General features: G+C 43.7%; 1 protein-coding gene across 1 annotated transcript in view; it reads right to left on the bottom strand.

Moving 5' to 3' along the window:
• Window positions 1-20,949, bottom strand: part of b4galt5 (UDP-Gal:betaGlcNAc beta 1,4- galactosyltransferase, polypeptide 5) — a 28,807-nt gene extending 7,858 nt beyond the window's left edge. Inside the window, exons 1-2 of the mRNA XM_018756739.2 lie at window positions 20,385-20,949; window positions 70-186 (exon numbers count right to left, since the gene is read on the bottom strand). Of these exons, the coding sequence (XP_018612255.1) occupies window positions 70-186; window positions 20,385-20,490 (223 nt within the window). The 5' untranslated portion in view covers window positions 20,491-20,949. The remainder of the gene's footprint in view (window positions 1-69; window positions 187-20,384) is intronic.
• Window positions 20,950-21,955: the final 1,006 nt, after the last annotated feature.

The following is a 21,955-nucleotide window of genomic DNA, read 5'->3' as shown; positions in this document are numbered from 1 at the left end:
GTTTTTCAATGCCTTACTGAACATTGTGAGTGTTATTCCGAAAAAACCTGAAGAGACTGAGGGTGTTACCTGTGCCGTTGCTGTAGGCTCCTCGGACCACCTGCTCCAGGACCTGCACCCCGATGCTTCGGACATTCTCCCTGATCTGGACCCCTCGGGCTTGGACCATGAAGAGGTACTCATTCACTGTAGGCGAGAGCAAGGGAGGGCAGGGAGGCAGGGTACACAGAGAAGAGATGCTGTGAACAGGACCCTCATCATCAGCACCATAATTATCTCCATCCTCATTTTCATGAGCAGAAGCAGCACTGCAGTCCTAAAAGAGCACAGAGTGAAACAGCAGGAAATGCGAATCACATCAGAGACCCCCCATTGGTGTATCCCAGGGATCCTCTGTCTTTCTTTTGTGTTTGCACTGAATCCTAATAAGGGATCGGAAGAAGGCCCATAAAAGCAGGCGGCTTTGGAAAACACACACACACCCACACACACAAAGCACCTACATTCAATACATGATGCTGTCAATGAGACATGTGAACACTCCTCAAAGGGAGATGTATGCTGCCTACAGTCTGACGGCTTCTGCACTGCTCTTCCAGGGGGAACTCAGCCAGTCCCTGGCGGGAACACACTCATTAACTCCTGACCACACTCATGTGAGCACCTCGCACACCACAACCTCAGGCATTACGAGGGGAGTTTCACTGGTGCGAGTCACATGCATTCACGCTTCCTTTTTTGCTCAGCTCTGCTGTCATTCACAACGGCTCGCAGTCAGAGCTCACAGCCTCTGCAGTTCTCCTTTAGGCACAGGAGAACAAACGCTAATGCGCAAGATTTAGTCACAAGTGTTTTTTTTTCTCTAATATATGGCGATACTACCGGAGAGATAAAATACTGAAGTGCACAGATTTACATTTATTTAGCTGATGCTTTTCTCCAAACTGACCTACAATGTTAAGGCTACAATTATTTGCCTGTTCCCACAGGGGGGTAATTTTAGGGCAAGTAACACGGTCAAGGGTACTATAAGGGTACTACAGCCACAGGTGGGAAGTGAACCTGCAACCTACAGGCAGCAGCACTATCCACTACTCTACTAGCCATCCCCTGCACAAAGCACTACCAACCTCTATAAGTTAGTAAGCCTGCAATCTAGTACTCTAATTTTTTCATAAAATAACTGAATTCTTTTTACTTTTTTCCTCCACACCCCACCCACATAATGCAGCTGGCTGATCACATTTAGTTGTCGGTATTTTTCACAATAAACATACACGCGCTGTGTTTTTTCTTAAAGGCTAACATTTTTACGCGTGATGTGACTGCCTGGCATCCTAAGTATGTTTTAGACACTATGTATGACGCATGTATGTTCACACAGCTGAGCGGACGGCGAAAAAAAAGATGATTTCATGTAACCGTACTGAAAAGATGTTCCTGTGCCCTTTCTTGCCTGCAAGACACCTTCGAAGAGAGAACACAAGACCTCTGGCTATTTCTTTTCTGAATTCAGTCTTTGAAACCAGGCCCTTCTTTTGAACCAATCATAAAAAATGTCTTCAGCATTTTGGGATCCGTACAGCAGAAAAGACATCTCTAGTGTTCCAAGACTGAAGACACTTTTGGCTGCCCAACCCCCACCCCAACCCCAACTCCAACCCCAACCCCACCCCTAACTCCAACCCCAACCCCACCCCCACCCCCACCCCCAACCCCACCCCCAACCCCAACCCAACCCCAACCCCAAAACCCGTCCTGCTACAATCCCTGCCCAACACATTTCCCACCATTTCATCAGATCCAGAAAGTCTCTCACAGTCTACGTCATCAACATTTAGGGAACGGTATCCTTTGAAAGGAGCTTTCTGCTCTGGTGAAATGCATTCCCTGGAGACCTAACGAACACATCTGCACTGCGATGCTAACTCTGAGAGGCTCCAACACACTAACAAATAGCCCTGAATGCAGTGGGACCCCTCTTCGGCAGCCTGACACAGGGATCCAATGATGTGACTGAAATCCATACGCAAAAGCTTTGAAATACTACCTTTCTAATAATGCATTCAAAATACACACACACACACACACACACATATATGCATTCCTAGGAATAATACGGGCAGCATGGTGGCAAAGCAAGTAGTGCTGCTGTCTCACAGTGCTTGGGTGGTGTGAGAGAACATGGGTTTGATCCCTACTCAGGCTACGTGGAGTTTGCATGTTCTCCCTGAATCTGTGTGAGTTTCCACCAGGTGCTCTGGTTTCTTCCCACAGTCCAAAGACATATGGTTCAAGTTCACCCATAGTGTGTGAGTGACAGAGTGAGTGTGTGTGTGTGTTCCACTGATGTATGGATGAGTGAGCCAGTATAAGTAGTGTATCTAGCAGTGTAAGTCACCGCGGTGAATAAGATGTGTGGGCTGATAACACTATGCAGAGTTCATTGGAAAGTGCCTTGTCATAACAGAGGATGAGTTTTGCAGATTATAAAAAAAGATACTTAATAATATTCAATATTGTATCTAAAGCAAGGTGGTTGTTTTTAAACAGAAGACACGGCAGTAGGTGTCACTTGCAAGGACAACAGTTTACAAAGTGTGTGCTTGGAGGAAACTACATCAGCGTTGTGCCAAGAGATTCTTTTCTAATTCCTGTAAACCTGCCTATTTTCTCCACACCCAATTAATATTTCATGGCCATTTGCGGCAATGCTGCAAAAACATGACTCAGGCAGCTTATATTAAAGAGCCAAGCCATTTGATATAATTCATTTCTCACTATTGCATGTGTACCCATAAGTCATCTGTGAAAGAAATCCGAGCAAAATGGCTTGAAATTAGCACGTGCACCGGTTTTAAGACGCTGAAACTTTTCAAGTACTTACCTATTCAGCTATAAATGTGTGTCACTAATTAAAAGCCTGCGAAACACATTAGACAGCCCTACAAACTGTGGGGCGTATAATACAGCGGTTCACAGGGGATTCCTAAGAACTGTGTAAGAGAGCAGCTGTGCAGGGGCAAAACACGGGGCTGGAGAAGTCCCTTCAGAATTACATTTATTTATTTAGCTGATGCTTTTCTCCAACGTGACTTATAATGCTAAGGTCACAGTAATTACATGATTACGAGCATTGATCCATTTATAGAGCTGGGTAATTTTTAAGGGAAGTACCTTGTTCAAGGGTACTACAGCCAGAGGTGGGAATCAAACCTGCAACCTTTGGGCCCAAAAGCAGTAGCGCTAACCACTACACCACCAGCTGTCCCTGTTATTAAGCTACATTCTTTTACCTTCAGCAAGGTCTGCAGTGACAAAACAGCATATTCCTACATAAACATATGGAAACAATGTGTGTTTTTTAGGCAGTAGAATCAGTGGAAGGACAAAACACACACACACACACACACACACACACACACACACACACACACACACACGCATTTTCTGAACGGCTTGTCCCACGTGGGGTCATGGGGAACCGGAGCCTAGCCTGTCAACTCAGGACGTAAGGCTGGAGGGGGACACACCCAGGATGGGACACCAGTCCATCACAAGGCACCCCAAGTGGGACTTGAACCCCAGACCCACTAGAGAGCAGGACCTGGTCCAACCCACTGTGCCACCACACCCCCCCTGGACAAAACCATAGACTGTAATCAAATGGACTAAAAATTAAATGCTTTTGCGCAACCTGACATGTACGGTGACATTTTGAGAACACCCAATGCGGTTCTGCAAATGTCACACTTGTAACACTAAATTACTGTTTAATCAAAAACAATTCTTAAATTTTTAAAGGGCTGTCCTCAAATTCATATTTGATGCGTTTACCAAACTAAGCAATGGAAGAGCCAGGATACAGCGTAGGCATGCACACAAAAATTATTTCTTACAGGAACGGAATGACTGCTTTTATGGCGATTTATGATAGTTCCCAGTGTTTCTTCACCATCACAAAAGTTAAAAAAAAAAAAAAGTTGCTTTTGTCCTGTCCTTAACGTAATGCCACTAATTCCACTCTGCAGGCAACGTGTCAAGAAGGCAGGAAATTATTGCTGCTGAAAATATCTCTGGTGTCTTTTTTATCGTTCACAATATTGCGAGAAAGCAGAAATCGTCTAGATCAATACTTTTTCGGGCATTTTTTGTTTTTAGTGCCATATTGTTTTACTGTTTTTTTTTTTCAACTCGGAAAACCTGCTATTGCAGCCACATCCAGTCTTCTCATAACTGCAAATACTTCTAAATTTTCCCATTTATGACCAACTTTGAGAGCTTGTCAGACTGGGAGAAGTGTTGATTTTTTTTTTACATCTACATTTACATTTATTGATTTAGCAGATACTTTTCTTCGAAGCAATGTAACTCACAGAGAACACAAACCTTTTTTTTTTACCCTTTACCCCACTGCCGATTTATTTTATTTAACACTAGAAGTGCAACAAATCAATAGTGCTTTTTAATGCAGCTCTGCAGAATGCCTTTAGCAAAATACTTATTAATCAATATCTCTCTCGCTCCGTTTATCTCAGTTAAGGTTAAGTGTAAATATTCCAGGACACATGGTTAGATTTCCTATGCTTCTTCCTGCAATATAGTTACTATATTTTGTTGCACCAGGCCTATGTATCCGATTTCCCAATGGTCCAGCTAAACCAGAAATGCCATGCAAGTATTGTGCAAATGCTCTATTCCTCTTCGAACAATATGGAACAATCTGTAAATTTGCATGAATTTCTTTTATATTCACAAATTGAGCACTAAATCACTCCTGCCACGTCCTTAGAAGACTGATATCGATCACATTCAAATATCTAAAAATGTACCTTTTTTGTGTTTTGTAAGTCAAGCACACACATGTAAATTTAAAGAACCACCTTATAGGATGGTTAGAATTTTACAGCGGAAGAGCAGTTGTTGTTTGGCATGACTTTTTTGATGAATTTGTTTTGCTTTTAATTAATTGATGTAATTATCCAAATGCTTACGCTACAAAAGCAGCAGAGCAGTTATGGAAGTATCAGTGTCACCAGAAATGAACACTCTGCCCTACGGGTCTCCTTGGCACTAAATCAGAACCACTTCATTAAAATATCAATCTGCAGAAAGTGTAAAAACTGTGAGCTATGCAAGTTATTTTGAAATTGAATTTGTCTGCAAAGCAATTACACCATGTATCTGCAACGTGCATGTGGGCGGGTGTGTGTATGAAAGTGTGTGAGCCAAATTAAATGAGAGTCCCACACAAACAGCATTTTGCACACTATTAATAATAGGAAACCCATAGAATTAAGTGGCCAAGATTGTTCTGCAATCCGTGCAGACTTAACATTAATTTTAAGATATAACAATAAGTTATCTCCTCCACTCAATACCTTGAGTCCTGAGTCGATAAAAGCTGTCAAGGCCAAATAATATGCCTTGAGGCCTATTTGGCCTTCCTGCACCAAACCCCATGAGCCCTGGTTGTGAGCTCTCTCGCCATGACCTTCAAAGTGTACACTATAACATGGATGTGGACTACGTTACCTTGGCCCCTCTCTGTGGTACGCGACTCCTGTCCCCCTTCTTTTTACCACGCCATGGAGCCGATCACCCAATGACAAAGAGTAAACAGGCCGGTCGGCAAGGCTCAGCTGTGCTCTGCAGCCAGATTAAGTGAGACAGTAACATGGGGAGGCTATCTCCATTTCAAGCCCATCATTTAATAATGGGTGTAACAGAAGGACAACTGTACGACTTGTCCTCACTAATGGATTCCCACCTTCTGGGAAGAGGCACAACTCTAGATTTGCCCATTCTGGGAAAGGGCTGGGCTAAGCCACCGACTAAGCCATCCCTGTGGCAAGCTGACCCAGGATAGGCACGGTAAGTGCGCGTCAAGTCCAATTTGACTCATATTAGCCACTCCTGAGGTTTTCATGGTAAGAGAAGATATGGAAGTGGTCTACCATTTCCTTCTGCACACGTGCTTTCGATTTCAGAAACAGGGAAAACATGCGCACATCATGCACCCTGTTTCGGATTCAAACCTACACCTGGATGCACGGCTCAGTCACGGTGAGGCACCACCCGAAACTCCACAGAGCTGTTGGTAAGGTAATGTAACACTAATGTAACAAAGTGAGAATCTTTCAAGTAAGACTGCTGTGCAGTGGCATTATTTTTTTTTGCTGAGCAGGTCCCTTCCTCTAAAGCCATGCATGCTATTAAGTTACCCAATGATTTACCCATTATATCTGGGTAATTTCTACTGTATCAATTCATTGTACCTTACCCAAGCTACAACAGCAGGATGAGGGAGCTGAACCTGGGTTTTTTGAGTCCAAGGTGGCACCTGTAATCACTCCACTACACTAATGCCACTGTTTAAACGGGACTGTTTGTAGCACAGTAATAAACATGGCACACTGCCATGCCTCTGTGTGTGGAGAGAACATTGTTTGCTGTGCGAGAACCCAGAGTAGTCCCTCAACGGGAATTTGCTACTTCCTCATTGTAAGTCTGAAAAAAACTCTTTAAATCATTAAGCTGTAACTGATAACTCCATGGAGTACCCAAATAAAAAAATGCAAAAGCACACACACACACACACACACATTTTCAGAACCGCTTGTCCCATACGGGGTCACGGGGAACCGGAGCCTAACCCGGTAACACAGGGCGTAAGGCCGGATGGGGAGGGGACACACCCAGGACGGGACGCCAGTCCGCCGCAAGGCACCCCAAGCAGGACGTGAACCCCAGACCCACTGGAGAGCAGGACTGTGGTCCAACCCACTGCGCCACCACGCCCCCAAATGCAAAAGCATTCCTGACATATTTACAGTTTTTAATGCATAAGCTGGAAAAGAAAAACTAAAAACACTATCTGAGCAAATAAATCCCACCCTGGCTTTTGCACTAAGCGACAATGTCCAATAAAAACAAGGTACATGTTACTGAGTTCAATTTACATTTAGCTGATGCTTTACTCCAAAGTGACTCACAATGCTAAGATACTTGCAATTATTCACCCATTTACTCATCTGGGTAATTTTACAGGAACAATTCAGGGTAAGTACCCTACTCAAGGGTACTACAGCTGGCAGGGGGAAACGAACCTACAACCTTTGGGTTCTGAGGCAGCAGCCACTATGCTACCGGTCGTCCCGGTGTGGTGGGATGCAGTACAGTCTAGTTTACACAGGAAAGCTCTCATTATCCATTTCCTAGAAGAGTGCTACGAAAGCATAAAGATGCTGGCTAAGACATGCATGGCCAGTGCCTGAACACGCACACGCACACGTACATTGTCTGAAGCCGCTTGTCCCAAGTGGGGTCGTGAGGACGCGGAGCCAAACCCAGGAACACAGGACACAGGGCGCAAGGCTGGAAGAGGAGGAGACACACCCAGGACAGGACATCACTCCATCGCAAGGCACCCCAAGTGGGTCTCAAACCTCAGACCCGGCAGAGAGCAGGACCCGGTCGAACCCGCTGCGCCACCGTACCCCCCACAGGAAGAACGGAGATTCATATTTCTGCGAGGCAGTGAGGAGAATCACGCTGTACAGGATTAAACTAACTAAAATAGCTCTGTAGGTCAAACTTCTTGCAAGCACACGAAACTAATGTTACAGCTTTAAGAAACTAAACGGCAAAGCAAGATATTTCCGATTTATTCACGCTAGCGTCAGCTGACCTCGGCAGGTAGGCTTTTCGCTGTTCTGTTTGTGTTAGCCGGTAAAACTCCAGCTACAAACTCACTTAATTTTAAATTTGCCAGGTAACTGGAAATGTCAAAGATGGCAAATTCTGTTAAATTAGACCCTTCGAATTTTCTCCAGTCAGTAGTATTACCTCTTCTGAAACAGATGAAGTCTGATGCTTTATGATTTTGAATATGGTGCACTTCTGCTGCCTTAAATTAACACCGCTACAGATTAACATTTTATTGCCGTTTCTCCTTTGCAAAATGTTTCTTGCATTTTATTCATGCTAAACTACTGAGGACTTGTTCTACATTATTATACATCTCCTGTCTGCTAATTGTCCTAACTGCAAATCAAGGTGATCTGTAATTTAAAAGAAAGCAGTTGAATGAATTTGACATTCAAATTGACTTTGGCCAACATATCAAGTTACCAATATTTATTAGATTATTTTACACATATGCATATTTCTTAATTCCATAGTGATTTTTTTTTTGTTTGTTTAGAGCCCTTTCCTAAGTACCACAAATGTATTTGAAAGATTCTTTGTTTCTGGTGCAAATAGTATTGTTCTGAGAGGAACTGTTAGGCTTAAGATAATGAACAACAATACCAAGCTCTATTTGTAAGCAAACAATACAAACAGAAACAACACAGGTAGCATAGCACTTTCAGGTTCAAGTGCTTTCTTGACAAGACACCCAATCTGAATTGCTCTAGTAAAAATTACCCTGCTGTATAAATGAGTAAATGGCAGCAACTAGTTTAGTGTGCAAACATTCCAGGTTGCCTTGGGCAAAGGTACCAGTTAAATAAGAATAAAAATAAAAAAAACACACACACACACACACACACACACACACACACACACACTGAAACCGCTTGACCCGAACAGGGGTTGCGGCAAACCAGAGCCTAACCCGGGAACACAGGGCGCAAGGCTGGAGGGGGGAGGAGACACACCCAGGACGGGACGCCAGTCTGTTGCAAGGCACCCCAAGCAGGACTCAAACCCCAAACCCACCAGAGAGCAGGACCTGGCCAAATCCGCAGTGCCACCAAACCCCCCAGATAAAAATTAAAAAAATATATTTTTTATTATTATTATTATTATTATTATGGAGTATCTTGTATAATTTGTCTGCTTTTGTTTAAAAACTATGAGGCATTTGAACTGAAAACTTAACCCCTTTATCCCATAGTGTTGGAATAATAATAAAACGGTTAATATCTCATAGTCTAGTTGCCTCTCTGTAGGCAGAAAGCTACTGTGGCCATAAGAAGTGGGAAAGGTTTGGACGGATGTTAATAAGAGCATCACTTGGTCTGTGTCCTCAAAGATTTCGGTAATAATTTGGCAATTCGAAGTTGTGCTGATACAAAGGCAGTCTCGGAAAGGACAGGGCACAAAGCCAAATACACACATAACTCACACAGGCATACTTGAGTCTCGAGGGCAACCCGAGTCATCAGTTCAGCATCTTTTCGGAATGTGGGCGGCACCCAAGGAAACTCATGAAAACACACAGCGCTGAGGCTGGTTTCAAAGCCGAGATGCGACTACAGTACTTGCGGAGGTCCTGCACTCCCGAGGATGAACTGCCCCTCTACTGCAAATATATTACGAAAAGAGAATGAAAGGAAACATTTTAAGTATGTAACAAGAGTATGAAAAGGGCCAAATCCAAAGAAATGAACTCATCCTTGGACAAGTATTGCGTATTTTCCAGGACGTGTTGTGTGAGTGTCTCAGTGTGTGCAAACTAAAGAGTTATAGTTAAGCATCGTTTGGTTGTGTAAAAGGGGATTTTGTAAAATGTCACATTCACCACAAAGGTATCCTTGGGCAACTACCTCACTGCAAAACATGTGCTTCACAAAATTCTGACCCAACGGACTAAATAAGACAATAGCTTCACATAAAAATTCAGACCTTGATTCTGCACTATATAGTATGAGTGTTGTCTTTCCCGTCCATTCCTTCAAACGGACGCCCTGAAAACCCAAAGCAGGAGAACTAAATAAGGGAATTAACGAACAAATTTCACCTCCTCCTGCGCAAGCCAGCACCACCCTGCACCCTCACCCCATCCCCACTGCCGGCAAGTCTCATGATTCTCGTTGAGCTGACTTCGGAGGAGGGTAAGTAAAGTGGTGTCATGGGACCACAAGCCTTTCCTCTCGAGCTAGCAGAGGAGGACTCTTTATAACCCTCCGACGGGGCAAGTAAAACCGGGACCCGAGTGGCTCCAGGATCACATGCAGTCCGATCATGGGTGCGTCATGGGGCAACCCCCAACCCCAGCCTGCTCTCATCGGCCCACCAGAAATTCCCCCTGAAGCCCTCCAGCCTTCTGACCTCAAAACATATTTTGAATCTCGTGGAGGGAGGAACGAGATTTAAACCATTACACTGTTTTATTTTTTTCTTTTTTTGGTTAAAAAAAATTGTTTATGGTTTCAAAACCAGCTTAAACGAACACAGAAGGCAAGGCACTGAAGGCTTGTACCAAATGTCCTTAATGCTTAACTCAGAATACACGATTCTGTGTTCTACGCATTAACCCGAGTGCTTCTTGTACGTGCTCTGGGCTTCTTGAAATGTCAGCGGCATGTCCTACATGAAGGTGAGCTGCAACAAGCTCGGCCTACTGAGGCTCGGTTTGTGCTGATGACCTGTTTTTGTTCTATACGCTTCATGCACTGCAGTGAAGAAGGCCATTAACCTCTCCTCCTGCTGAGTGGCTGAGCGCAGAAGGGATGGCAAACAGGTGCCTATTTCCAGCCTGTGTTGCACGCAGGCTGCCTCTGCACGTGATCAGAAACACATTTTACAGCATTTGCCACACGCTGGGCATAGTGGCAGGCCACAAATCTCCTGCGAGAGCAAGAGAAAAACTCGGCTGCTTGGGACAAAACGGGGACGGGAGGAACGGCTCCGTCCGCCATCAGTTGAGGAGGTGAAACTGAAAAAAAAGAAAAAAAAAGCAGTAGAGGAACTCGCTGAATATTTCATCAGTTATTCCCAGAGCGGAGCCCCAGAAGGGGTGTGAAAAAAAGACAGAAATCGAGAGAGATGGAGTGACAGTATTTCCACAGGGCAAGAAAAAAGAAAACTGCTCATTTGAGTCACCAGGGGATTGAGGCACCTATTAAGTAGTCAAACCGAATAACCTTCCTTTCACACACCGATAGCGGCGGAATGTGCGCTTAGAACTCCGATCATGTGCAAACACCAGCCAAGGTGTCACCTGCATGCTTGTTGACTCTACACCACTGTCTTGGTGTCTGGGGTGGGGTTGCCATCTACCAGAACCTCTACGTTTCCTTCATCAAGAGCCTACAAATAATGCGACAAATGTACTGTAAACAAAAGGAATTCCCGAGGGGCAAAAGGGAGTGTCCTCTATATCTTCTGAAGAAAATAAACAGATGGTACTAAGGTCCACCAGAGCTTCAAGAAATGTTTGCTCCATTGCAGTGCAAATAGAAAAAAATAGAACTTTTCTCTTCTGCCTGCTACGCTTTTTAGAGGTGACTCTTTGAAATAGCAGTTGTTAAAATGTTTAGCCTTTACCGTCACATAACTCTGCAGGAGGAGCTATGTGCAATAACGGCTGACGCTGACTTCCCAGCTATCTAGGAGATGAAAGCCAGACCATTTTTCTAAAATAATGACCTGAAATTGGTACACAAGGTAAAGCTGTGCTCAGAAAAGAGTGTGTTGATGCCCAGATTCTGCACCAGAAACACAATAGTGAATTACAGAAAGGGTTTTACCGTAGTGCAGGCACCGTATGCAGCACAGCAGTGAAAGGACAGACGCAGGTTTACTAAGTTTACCCCAAAATGACCCTAAATGATGCCTAATATCATAAAGAAAAAACAGTGTAAAATATAAAATTTTTACGGTTTTACTCTTTTTCAGTTTGTTCTTGGATTTTTCCCCATTGGCTCTGCAAAATGTTTTTGAATCTCAACAGTGTCTGCAAAGCTTTTCTGAACTGTAGTCAGGGTTGTAATACTGTACTCTTTCAAATTCTGTTCTTCAGTTTGGTTTACAGAGGTAGAGAAAATGATGGAAACAACACAAAAAGAGTTTACTTTGAGATGTGTTTTCTAAGCAACTCTAAGCAACATGAGGCAACTAAGAGCTGCAAAGAGATCAAATAGATGCTGCCCAAATTGCAGGTGCATTGTTCACAAAACTGCTAAATTATTTAAAACGTCAAGGGGACCAGTGAAAAAAATTATGACAGCATATGCCGAACATAAACAAATTGCACTGGCAGAGACCAAAGCTCACTGGCAAGGATACATGCAAAATAAAAGTACAGCCTCAAAAATTACTACAGAATGTATCAGCACCTCTGTGATCAAGTTTCAACAAAAACTGTAGGGTGTCAACTTCACAAAGGGCTGCCATTTGGAATCCAGTTGTATCTATGGGTTTATGTTTAGAGGAAGCCAAAGAATACCTTCAAACCCCAATGTCTCTAGCCAGATGATAAACATGGTGAGGGATCCATAATGATATAGGCAATCACGTTGTGGGAATCATTCAGTCCAGTGATTGCTTTGAATGGTCGTACAAAGGCCAAAGAATACGAGTCCATTTGACAGGACCAAGTGCACCCTACGATGCAAACAGCGTTCTCTTATAATGGTCCCATATTCGAGGACGATTGTGTTTCATCATCATCAGGACGAAATGAAACACCTTCCCACCTTCCATGAACTTCCCAGTCACCAGATCTCAACATCATTGATCCTTTATGTGGAGTTCTGGAGCGCAGAGTACCAAGTAGCTTTCCATCCCCTTGATCCCTCAAAGAACTGGAGGCTTTTCTTCCTGAAGTGCGGATGAATTAGCATTAACAGTCCAAGCAATTTTTTTTTTTATTTAATGCTGCAGCCTCTGAAAATTCCCTCACAAACCTCTCTCTTTTAAGGTGTAAAAAAAAAAAAAACAACACCCTACATTGGCGATTAAATGTTTTCCTGACACATTACTTTTGAAGGGAATACACACCTCCCTTCATTCTTGCCAAATGTCTAGCAGCTATATTTCAAGCTCCCCACAAAATTAGAAAGGGTAGTATTGCCTAGTTCATTGGTTTATTTCAAATTCCACCCAAAAACAGAATGATAAGAAATACAGAGTAAAAAAAAAAGTTTTGTATGTAGACAGACTGAACAGCAGAACTTCATATTTTCTACAGAACAATGGTGCAAATTCCCGCTACACAATGTTCAGGACTTCTAGGACAGCATCCCACAAAGCATCCCCATGGAAGGCCACTGAACTCCTTGTTAGCTTTGTGATATTAATACATTGTGAGGTGTTACTGTCATTATGCCCAACCCCTATACTGCCATATCACCACAGCAGAGGCTCACTAGAGTTCAAAAGGGAGCTTAACTAACGCAGCTTGACCCACAGTCATTGTTTATATCAGACTTTTGGAAGTCAAAGGGGACTATATAACTGATAGGGAGTCCATTGGTGACCAGGCGGTCAATAACCCCATCTTCTCAACACCTTTGGAAACCTGGTGCACACTGTTTTTCTCCTACATAGACCAGCTCAGGTCTAGTCTGAACAAATGCTTTAAAATTTAATCTACTTCGCAGATGCTTCTCTCTAAAGCGACATGCAATGCAGGATAATCAAAAATGCATTTTACTACACAGAGGTGAACACAATCACTGGAAACCCAGTTTGCTTGTCAAATGCCATTGTTTTGTTCAACGCACATTACAGACAGTCCCCGGATTACGAACGAATTCCGTTCCTAAATCTGTCTTTAAGTCAGATTTCTATGCAAGTCGGAACGGTTAGGTACGGTTCGTATCTAACATCAGTTAGTCAAATGTTTGTCTTACTATATCGTGTTATTTTCTATGCATAAAAAACATTAAAGAAACACTCAGATACACTAAAACATCTAACATAATAATAATAATAATAATTTTTAAAAAATAATAAACGTAATTACAGTATCTATAATAGAGAGAGACATAGAAAGAGATAACACTTTTACAATGTTCACGGGCTATTCACCTTTTTCCAATCACTTTATTATTTCCACTTTACTTTCGATCGTGATCATTTTTCTTTTCTTCGATGCATCACATTTATGCTTTGGTGCCATGGTTATGAGGGTAAAAACAAAAACAATTAAAGTCAAATACAGTGACACAGGAGACACTGTTAACAGCAACGTGGTCCGACTGAAAAGAACCAAGTCTTTGTCCTACCTTGTTCCCACACGGCACAAGCCAACAAACTGCAGACACAAAATGTTTTGATGCGTGTCTCAAAGTAGTGCCAGTTTGTTGTTACGAACCATTGTATATAACATGAATTTTTAATATAATAGGCTTTATGGGGGGTGGTTCGTAAGTATGGGTTGTACGTAAGTCGAATGTTCATAATCCGGGGACTGCCCGCATTTGAGTAGTTGCCTGCAAAATTGAGCCACATAGGAAATTTGAAGATTACTGCAAGACATGGTGTGATGGAAGTTTATGTGAATTTACACAGTGAAGAGATTAGGAAAGAGGGGGGACTGAAAGAGAACGTTTTTGAGGCCGTTTTCAAATGCTAGCAGGGATTCAGCAGTTTTTAGGGAGAGAGGTGTGCCTTCACTTTGGAACACCTTGTGAGTTGGAGCAGCCGGGGGTGGCAGAGCACAGTGTTCTTTTTGGAGTGCAGAGTACAGATATTGGCCCGAGAAGGCAGTACTTCATAATCCTCTGCACCCTCAGTTGCTTCATGTTTCTCCACACCGGTGGCTTGTGACAATATCCCTCATTGCAACATGCTAAGCTACGGAGTCAGTCTCCCGTTGGCCATGCAATCTGATGTTATTGCATTGTCTTCTCTGTTTTAAATTAAAAAAACAAAACAAAAAAAAAACATAACTGATTTTTCCACACTACTTTCCAGCCACATGATTATGTGGTCAGAGACCAAAGTTGAAAAACTTGTCATCCTTGACCAAGACGAAGGATATTGTCACTACCAGCTGCTAGTAAATAATTATCGGAGAGAACTGATCATTCACAAGTCTTCTGATTCTGGTTCTGCAATTTGCTGTTGGTTTACATACATTACATTTACATTTTTTAATAATTTACATAGCACACATATACAAACATAGATAGTATTACATAGCAGTTTACATAGGTTTACACAGCTCCAGTTGCTCATATTGCTGTCATATTACTTGATATTCCAGCATTTGTTTTGCTCAGATCATGTGAAATTAATGACACATAAAATTACATTTATTCATTTAGCGGATGCTTTTCTCCAAAGTAATGTACAGTGGCGGGGGGCAAGGTGGCACAGCGGGTTTAGCCAGGGCCTGCTCTCCGGTGGGTTTGGGGTTCGAGCCCTGCTTGGGGTGCCTGCTTGGCATCCCATCCTGGGTGTGTCCCCTCCAGTCTCAGACAATGTGTGTGTGTGTGTGTGTGTGTGTGTGTGTGTGTGTGTGTGTGTGTGTGTGTGTGTGTGTGTGTGTGTGTGATGTACAATGACCAGAATGTAGTGGTTATCCATCCCCTTTATCCAAGTTCACTTAAATTACTGATAAACTACACTAAACACCCCACAAGCATTCACCCGTTGACACAACAAAGCTATGGAACATGCATGGATGAGTAGAAGTGCCATCGAGTCCGACTCATGGCAACCGCTCGAGTGGCTTCCAAGACAAGAGAGAAACCCAACTGCTTTGCCAGTGCTTTCTTCCATACGTATCTGGGGGTGCACACACCATGAACTGGACTCGGACCCCGCACCCCAGTCCAAAAAGCTGTAAGGCAATGGCTTAAACCACCGCGCCAGAGTCTCCACATATAAGACCCATACATACTGTACACAGTACACTGATACACACTATGGATAATCTGGAGTCCCCAGTTCATTGGAAATGCGAGGAAACCGGAGCACCCTGGGGATCCCCGTGTGAAAACAGGAAGAACATACAAACTCCACACAGACTAAGGAGGGATTTATCCCAAGTCCGATCACACAGCTCAGGCGCAGTAAGACACCGGCAATATCCACTACATAATCAGAACTAACTCAAGTATTTTGTCTGTCTGTGCAGCCTTTGACAAGTAAACACGTTAAAAGCCGAACAGTAATGTACAAGTCCCTGTGTTTCAAGGGCGAGTTTAACAGCAGTAAGACGTCCTGCCATCAGTTTGGTTATATTGTAAAAGTTCCTCTGACAAAGCTACCATTCAATGAGAATATCTAAGAATTAACTAATATTAGCTATTGTTTAACGAATATGCTTGCTGGAAAGTAGAAACACTTTATGAACACTAACATCAAGCTTGACATGACCTGTTATATTTTAAACTGGTGCAATTACACAGACAAGATTAAATGACACTCTAAGAAATTATGGACTTGTTTTTAACCTGAGGTGTTCTGTAAAATCTTGAAAAAGGAGCTGCCAAGCAACTGAAGCAGTTTCTCGACATAAATAATACCGATGGAACACTGCAATTGTGTCGTCTCCGGGGTGACGAGTTGTGCACATTAACGACGAACCCCGAGTACCAGACAAGTTAACAAGCAGCCGAAAAAGGCAAATCCTCCGAGATCACCGGGCTTACATGCGTCTGAGTGACTCAGAGAGAATGATGACATGGAACAATCTCTGCCCCCAAACAGATAAAACTTGAAAGCACATGACAGGCCGTTGGGTTTCGGCCCTAAAACCTCCGACTTTCCAAGTGCGCCGTAAATGTGGATAGCTACAAATTATTTTAGTGTTCAGGGAGACAGCTTTGCACTACTTCTGGAGACCTTCGAACAACATTCCGCAGGTAGCGCTGCCCTTATGTAATGTGAAGGTTTCAAGATCAAGTCGTATAAGTGCCTCTCTATCCTTCGACGAGATACTGTGTTTATTCTGCACTTTTCAAGTAAAATACAAATGGAGGGAACACGTGATGTGCCTAGACGTATAAATGAGCTCCATCATAAGTTCCTAAGTAATAAAGAAATGAAATAATATGAAGAATACTAAGAGCTCTGGGGCTGAATTTTCACATCGTACAGGTAGAGATACACTAAGGGCTTTTACGGTTCTTAACACACCCAGGATGGGACGCCAGTCCCTCGCAAGGCACCCCAAGTGGGACTCGAACCCCAGACCGAATGGGGAGCAGGCCCCGGCCAAACCCGCTGCGCCACCGCGCCCCCCGCAATGCAAATATGACTATTCATAAAAAAGCCGCCTTTACTTTCTCACCACACGCATACATGCACTTAAGGCCTGCAGAGGTCACATACCTGACGAAAGTCCAAAATTGTTCTTAACAGCGAAAAGCTTCCTGCTGACAGCGAACAACAGATGTTTAACCTGCGCGACTGCTGGCGCAGAGTTTAACCTCCGCGAGTCCTTAGACCTTATGCAAATAGCACAGAACAGAGCTGATAAATTAGTCCAAAGAAATGTAACAGTTCAGGAGCCACCTAATACAAGTCAAGAGCCTCAACAGATACAAGTGACCATAGCAGGACAATGTAGGTTCACATATTGATTTAACATCCATAGTGAAACAATTTCCCTCTCTGGCAGGCAACTGTAAATTTTCCCCCAAACTGTTCATACTGTAATCAAAAAATGAAAGGATGGGAAACCAAGACAGAAAATGTCCAGCCATGGAAGTAAAACTATTACTAATGGCAAAGACCTTTTTGGGGGCACTGGGCTCTTCACTCCTGCCAATGGCCAAGCAGGAAGAGGTGAGGTTTTATGACACACGTGGCCACACCCTGAGGCTCGGCGGCACTGGAGCAGCGTTGCCCACGACAACCGCAATGGGATGACGAGCATATCGCTCCCTCGGAGAGCATCCCACCTCAGACTCCCGCAACCAAGGAAAGCACCTGGTTTCTCCTTTTCGCATCTAAAAATAGGGGACTGCTTTTGTGCATTCCGACAGGAACCTCTCTTTTTTAATAAAACAAGCCTCTACAATTAGGCCGTACAGCTGGGGCCTACATCTGCTCCACGCTGCCTCCCTGGGGCGAACTGACAGCTGAGCAACGTTCCGGCACAAGGGTCCACAGGAAGCCCTGCCCAGGTCACAGGTGCATGGGAGGCCCCCACACAGACTTCATGGAGAAGCAGTGTTCAGTCTCTCTCTCTCTCTCTCTCTTTTCTCTCACTTCTCTTCACCGTTACCCCTCCTCCCCTGGCCTCCTCCACACGTCAGTATGAATCCACCACAGGCCAGGTCAACAGTCACTCCGTTACAGAGCATATTTATTATTTATCTCCTGCCATTACTGCAAGCTGCTCCTTTCCGAGATGTTGCTTTCTGCAGTTTCCACCCAGGCTGGCGGTTCCACGCTCCGCTGAATTGCCCAACTAAATTGGATGTGGAGGAAAGAGTTGATTCAGCAGGTTCAGACTTAAGTGGTACAGCTGGTCTATACACAATCAACTTGGCTCCTCTTGGTCAAACATTTTTCTTCTAATGCGTAAAAACCCCAGATGCTTTTCCCAAAGTACATTATTCCCTCCATGCTTCCATTTTACGCAAGACCAACGATTTGAAAGATTTTTTTTAAATATGAAATATTAATTACTTGAGCGTATGCTGAGTCGGATACCCCGTGTGTCTACGGGATCTCAGATTAAGCAGCTGTCACTGACACATCCGTTATTGTAAGCTCATAACCAACTTGTCTGCAACTAATCTTTCCAGTAAAAAAAAACTCATGTATAAAGAAGGTAAAAATAATTTCATCCAGGAAACGAAAGTAAATTGCTGAACTTTGTTCGTTCTCTTTTAGCACCCAATAAATCATCGCATTTTTACCTTCACCGTTAAACATAATTGGAATGGGACTAAATAAGGCTGTCCTGGTTTCCACTGGAGCCCTCTGTTGAACTGATATTTTATTCTTGCTCATTATTGAAAAAAGCTAGGAAATATGTCTTGGTGGACACCGTTTTGTATCTCTAGTCCGAGACAGTACTCCAAAAGTCCAGCATTGTGCTCTCGCGCATGGACTCAAGAGAAGGAGCTCTATCTCCATAATTACTCAACGCCAAAGCCAAGTCTTGCATTAGTGCTTCACAAGGTGCTCAAACACTAAAATAACTGACATTTTAACTGTATGCGAACCAATATAGAACAGACTGCTCTTCGTAAACCTGCCCGGCTATTTCAGGCTTAAGATGAAGCACAAAGCAGCGGTTGTCTTATCTGTAATTTGGTCTCCAGCCGGTCAATGTGCCCAGAGGAGGAGAGGGGGCATTTCTGAGAAACGCTGACACACCGCAAAGTGCTACGGGTGAGCTGGCCGGGTTTGAGACATGAAGCACTGACACCAAAGAGCAAAGAAATACGGATTGGGATTTTTCCATTGCTTTGTCTCTTATTTATGTGACGCCTGCGTTTTGCTGGCTGTTCATCCCATACAAGTAACTCATTCCAAGCGTTAATTATTACATTACACTGTTAACGGTGTTGGAGAAACAACATTTCGTTCCACTGTATACAAGCTATATAGAGGAATGAGAATAAAAACCACTTGAACTTAACTAACGGAGTGACTTCCATTTTCATCTGACACCTTCATTTACTACTTCAGGTGAGGTTTCTTGTTGAAGGAAGAGAAGTGTCGCCCTGCTGGAATTTGAACCCCTTATTAGCTGAAGGTGCATTATCTTAACTACTATATTACTCCCTAGCCGTGGGTGGGAAATACAGGCTTATCTGAAGCGATAAAGAAAAAACAAGGGCATAAAATACCATGGAGCTTTTACAATATGACAGAAAGTACATGACCTTTCACGTTCTTGGGCAGTTTATGTACACAGCTGAAATATGTTCTCCTAGGGCACATCAAAACAGGCACGTGGAGAATGGAAGCAGGCCACGCATGTTTGAGGATGCAGCGTGTCACATGCCAGCAACTACCCCGTGTGCTTCGGAGGGTTCAATGTGGGGCCATCGGGTGTACGGTGTGACCGCACGGCCCTACCGCTGACACCGCGAAGCTCTCTCCACTCCCACGAGCACAGGATCAGGTACAGCAGTGAGACATGAACAAGCATGAGGACAACCCTGTAATAAGCAGCGAGGGCACACTGGAAGAGCCAAGGACAAGGACATGATGGGAAGAGTAGATGTGGGGCAGCTGCAACCACCACCAGGCGATGTGCTGGGTGACTACAGTAACCATGGCTTTCGGGAGATGCGCTTGAAGAAGAGGGGTTGGTGGGAGGTGGGGGGGTTCCGGAAATGTAGCCAATAATAGTAATAAAAAATGCCATCCATGCATCAATACAGCCGTCACGGTCATGATCATGCCTTGTTCAGACCAGTGCTAGAAATGTCCACGGTCAAACACACAAACTGGTGAAATCATGGTTATTATCGCGGCAGCAGCAATTATTATCCTGCGCGCAAAAACAGTACTGATGCATTCCACATACACTATATATATATATATATATATATATGTAGATTACATAAAGACCGATGCAAATATATGTAGCATATAACCACGACTGTATAGTACGGTACAAGAATTATTATAACAGGCGCGGAAGGGACGCGCGCCCGCGTCCGCGCTCGCGCTCGCGCGCTGCGGTTCGATCGCGCCGCACAGGCGAGATGGAGCAGAGAAGGACTCACCGATGCCAGGTGCGGAGTAGATGAAGTAGAGCGCGGACGTGGACAGAGAGAAGAGGAATAAGAGCCCCAGGAATGACCTTCTCGGGAATCGCAAATGTCTCGGCATTATAGGAGAAAGAAACGCGATCGTTTTGTTTTTTTTTCTTTTCTTCTTCTGCTTCTTATTTATAAGCCGGGCACCGATGTAATGACTAGCGCGTTCATTTAGCACAGGTTCGAGCGGAGACGAGCTCAGCAGGACGGGCGAGGGGAGCGAGCAGCGCGGACCGCTGATGATGGAAACACGGAACCGCAGAGAACGATCCGGAGTCCGACTCCAAGTGGCGGCAGTAAAAATCCTTACATCTGATCGTAGTTTTATTTTACAACCCCACCCCAGCGAATGGGGTTGACGTTGGCGGTGATAAGGTTATTGTCAGAGTCTCAGCCAAATCTCATAATTACGATGTATCTCGGGTCAAGGTGGGAACCGCGATCGAGGGTCCGTCCGCGCGGCGGTGCTGAATGGAGCGCGAGGGGCGTGTTCTCCCTCCGCAGTCACACACTGTACGTTTCACATCTAGTTAGGGAGTGTCGGAAAATGGAAAAACGCAAAAAAACGCAGGGAGCGTGTTTAAATGATCACATCCCTCCCACAAAAGTGTCACATGTTACACGCGCATGTTGGCAGCGTACGGGCGGGGAAATGGACATTGGGGCTACCATCACGAGTAACTTGTTAAACATACAAAATAACCCACAAATTCAACTGAACAGAACAGTATTTTTTCCTGATCCAAGCAGGAACAGTGGCATTTAATTGTATCACTGAAGAATGAATGTATCATTACATTAGTATGTTTCCCCTGGCACTTCAGTGTTTCAGTAACGTAATTTCCTATCATAGAATTACATAATGAATAAATAAAATAAATACAAATTAAGTTATTCCTATTAAAAGGACTTGAATAGGATTCAAGTGGAATAACGATTGAATCCAAACTGAAATAAGAGATGATGATGTTAATGAAGATGGAAAAAACAGGAAATGTATTTGTACTCTGAGAAGATTTAATGTTAAACTATTATAATACTGTACGTTATGCACAACAGATCATCATGTACATGATTGTGTTCTAGATATGTCACGGTGTAGAGCGTTGCAGTAAGAAAATTTGTTCGCGTGAGTCATATCCTTCGTTGTTTCTTTAAAAATGGGAGTGTGTGAGAGTCATTTCTTCCCAGGGTTTTCCGTGTAGGGGAAGGAGATACGTACAGAGAGTGGGGGAGATGACAGCGGGGGGGAAGGGTGCCATGTGCTGCCAAGTGAGTGTGACAGCCCGCATCAGTGACATGGTCAGGGTTATCACTCAAATAAGTTTCAGTAGCATCCAGATGAGTCCGTATGAACTCACTGCCTTAAGCCTTAAGGATGACGGTACAACAACCGATCAGCTATAACCATTCCGATGCCGTTATAGAACGATTCGTTGCAAATCTCACTTTAAATTTATTTATATGTATTAATTGCAGATTTGACGTTAAAAGTTACTGATGGTGAGAGTCTGAAGAATGGTTGGCAATACATTTCT

The sequence above is a fragment of the Scleropages formosus genome, chromosome 2 (assembly GCF_900964775.1).
Source record: "Scleropages formosus chromosome 2, fSclFor1.1, whole genome shotgun sequence".
Classification (NCBI taxonomy): domain Eukaryota; kingdom Metazoa; phylum Chordata; class Actinopteri; order Osteoglossiformes; family Osteoglossidae; genus Scleropages; species Scleropages formosus.
The sequence above is the reverse complement of the archived record's forward strand: the minus strand, read 5'-3'. Positions and strand labels throughout refer to the sequence as shown.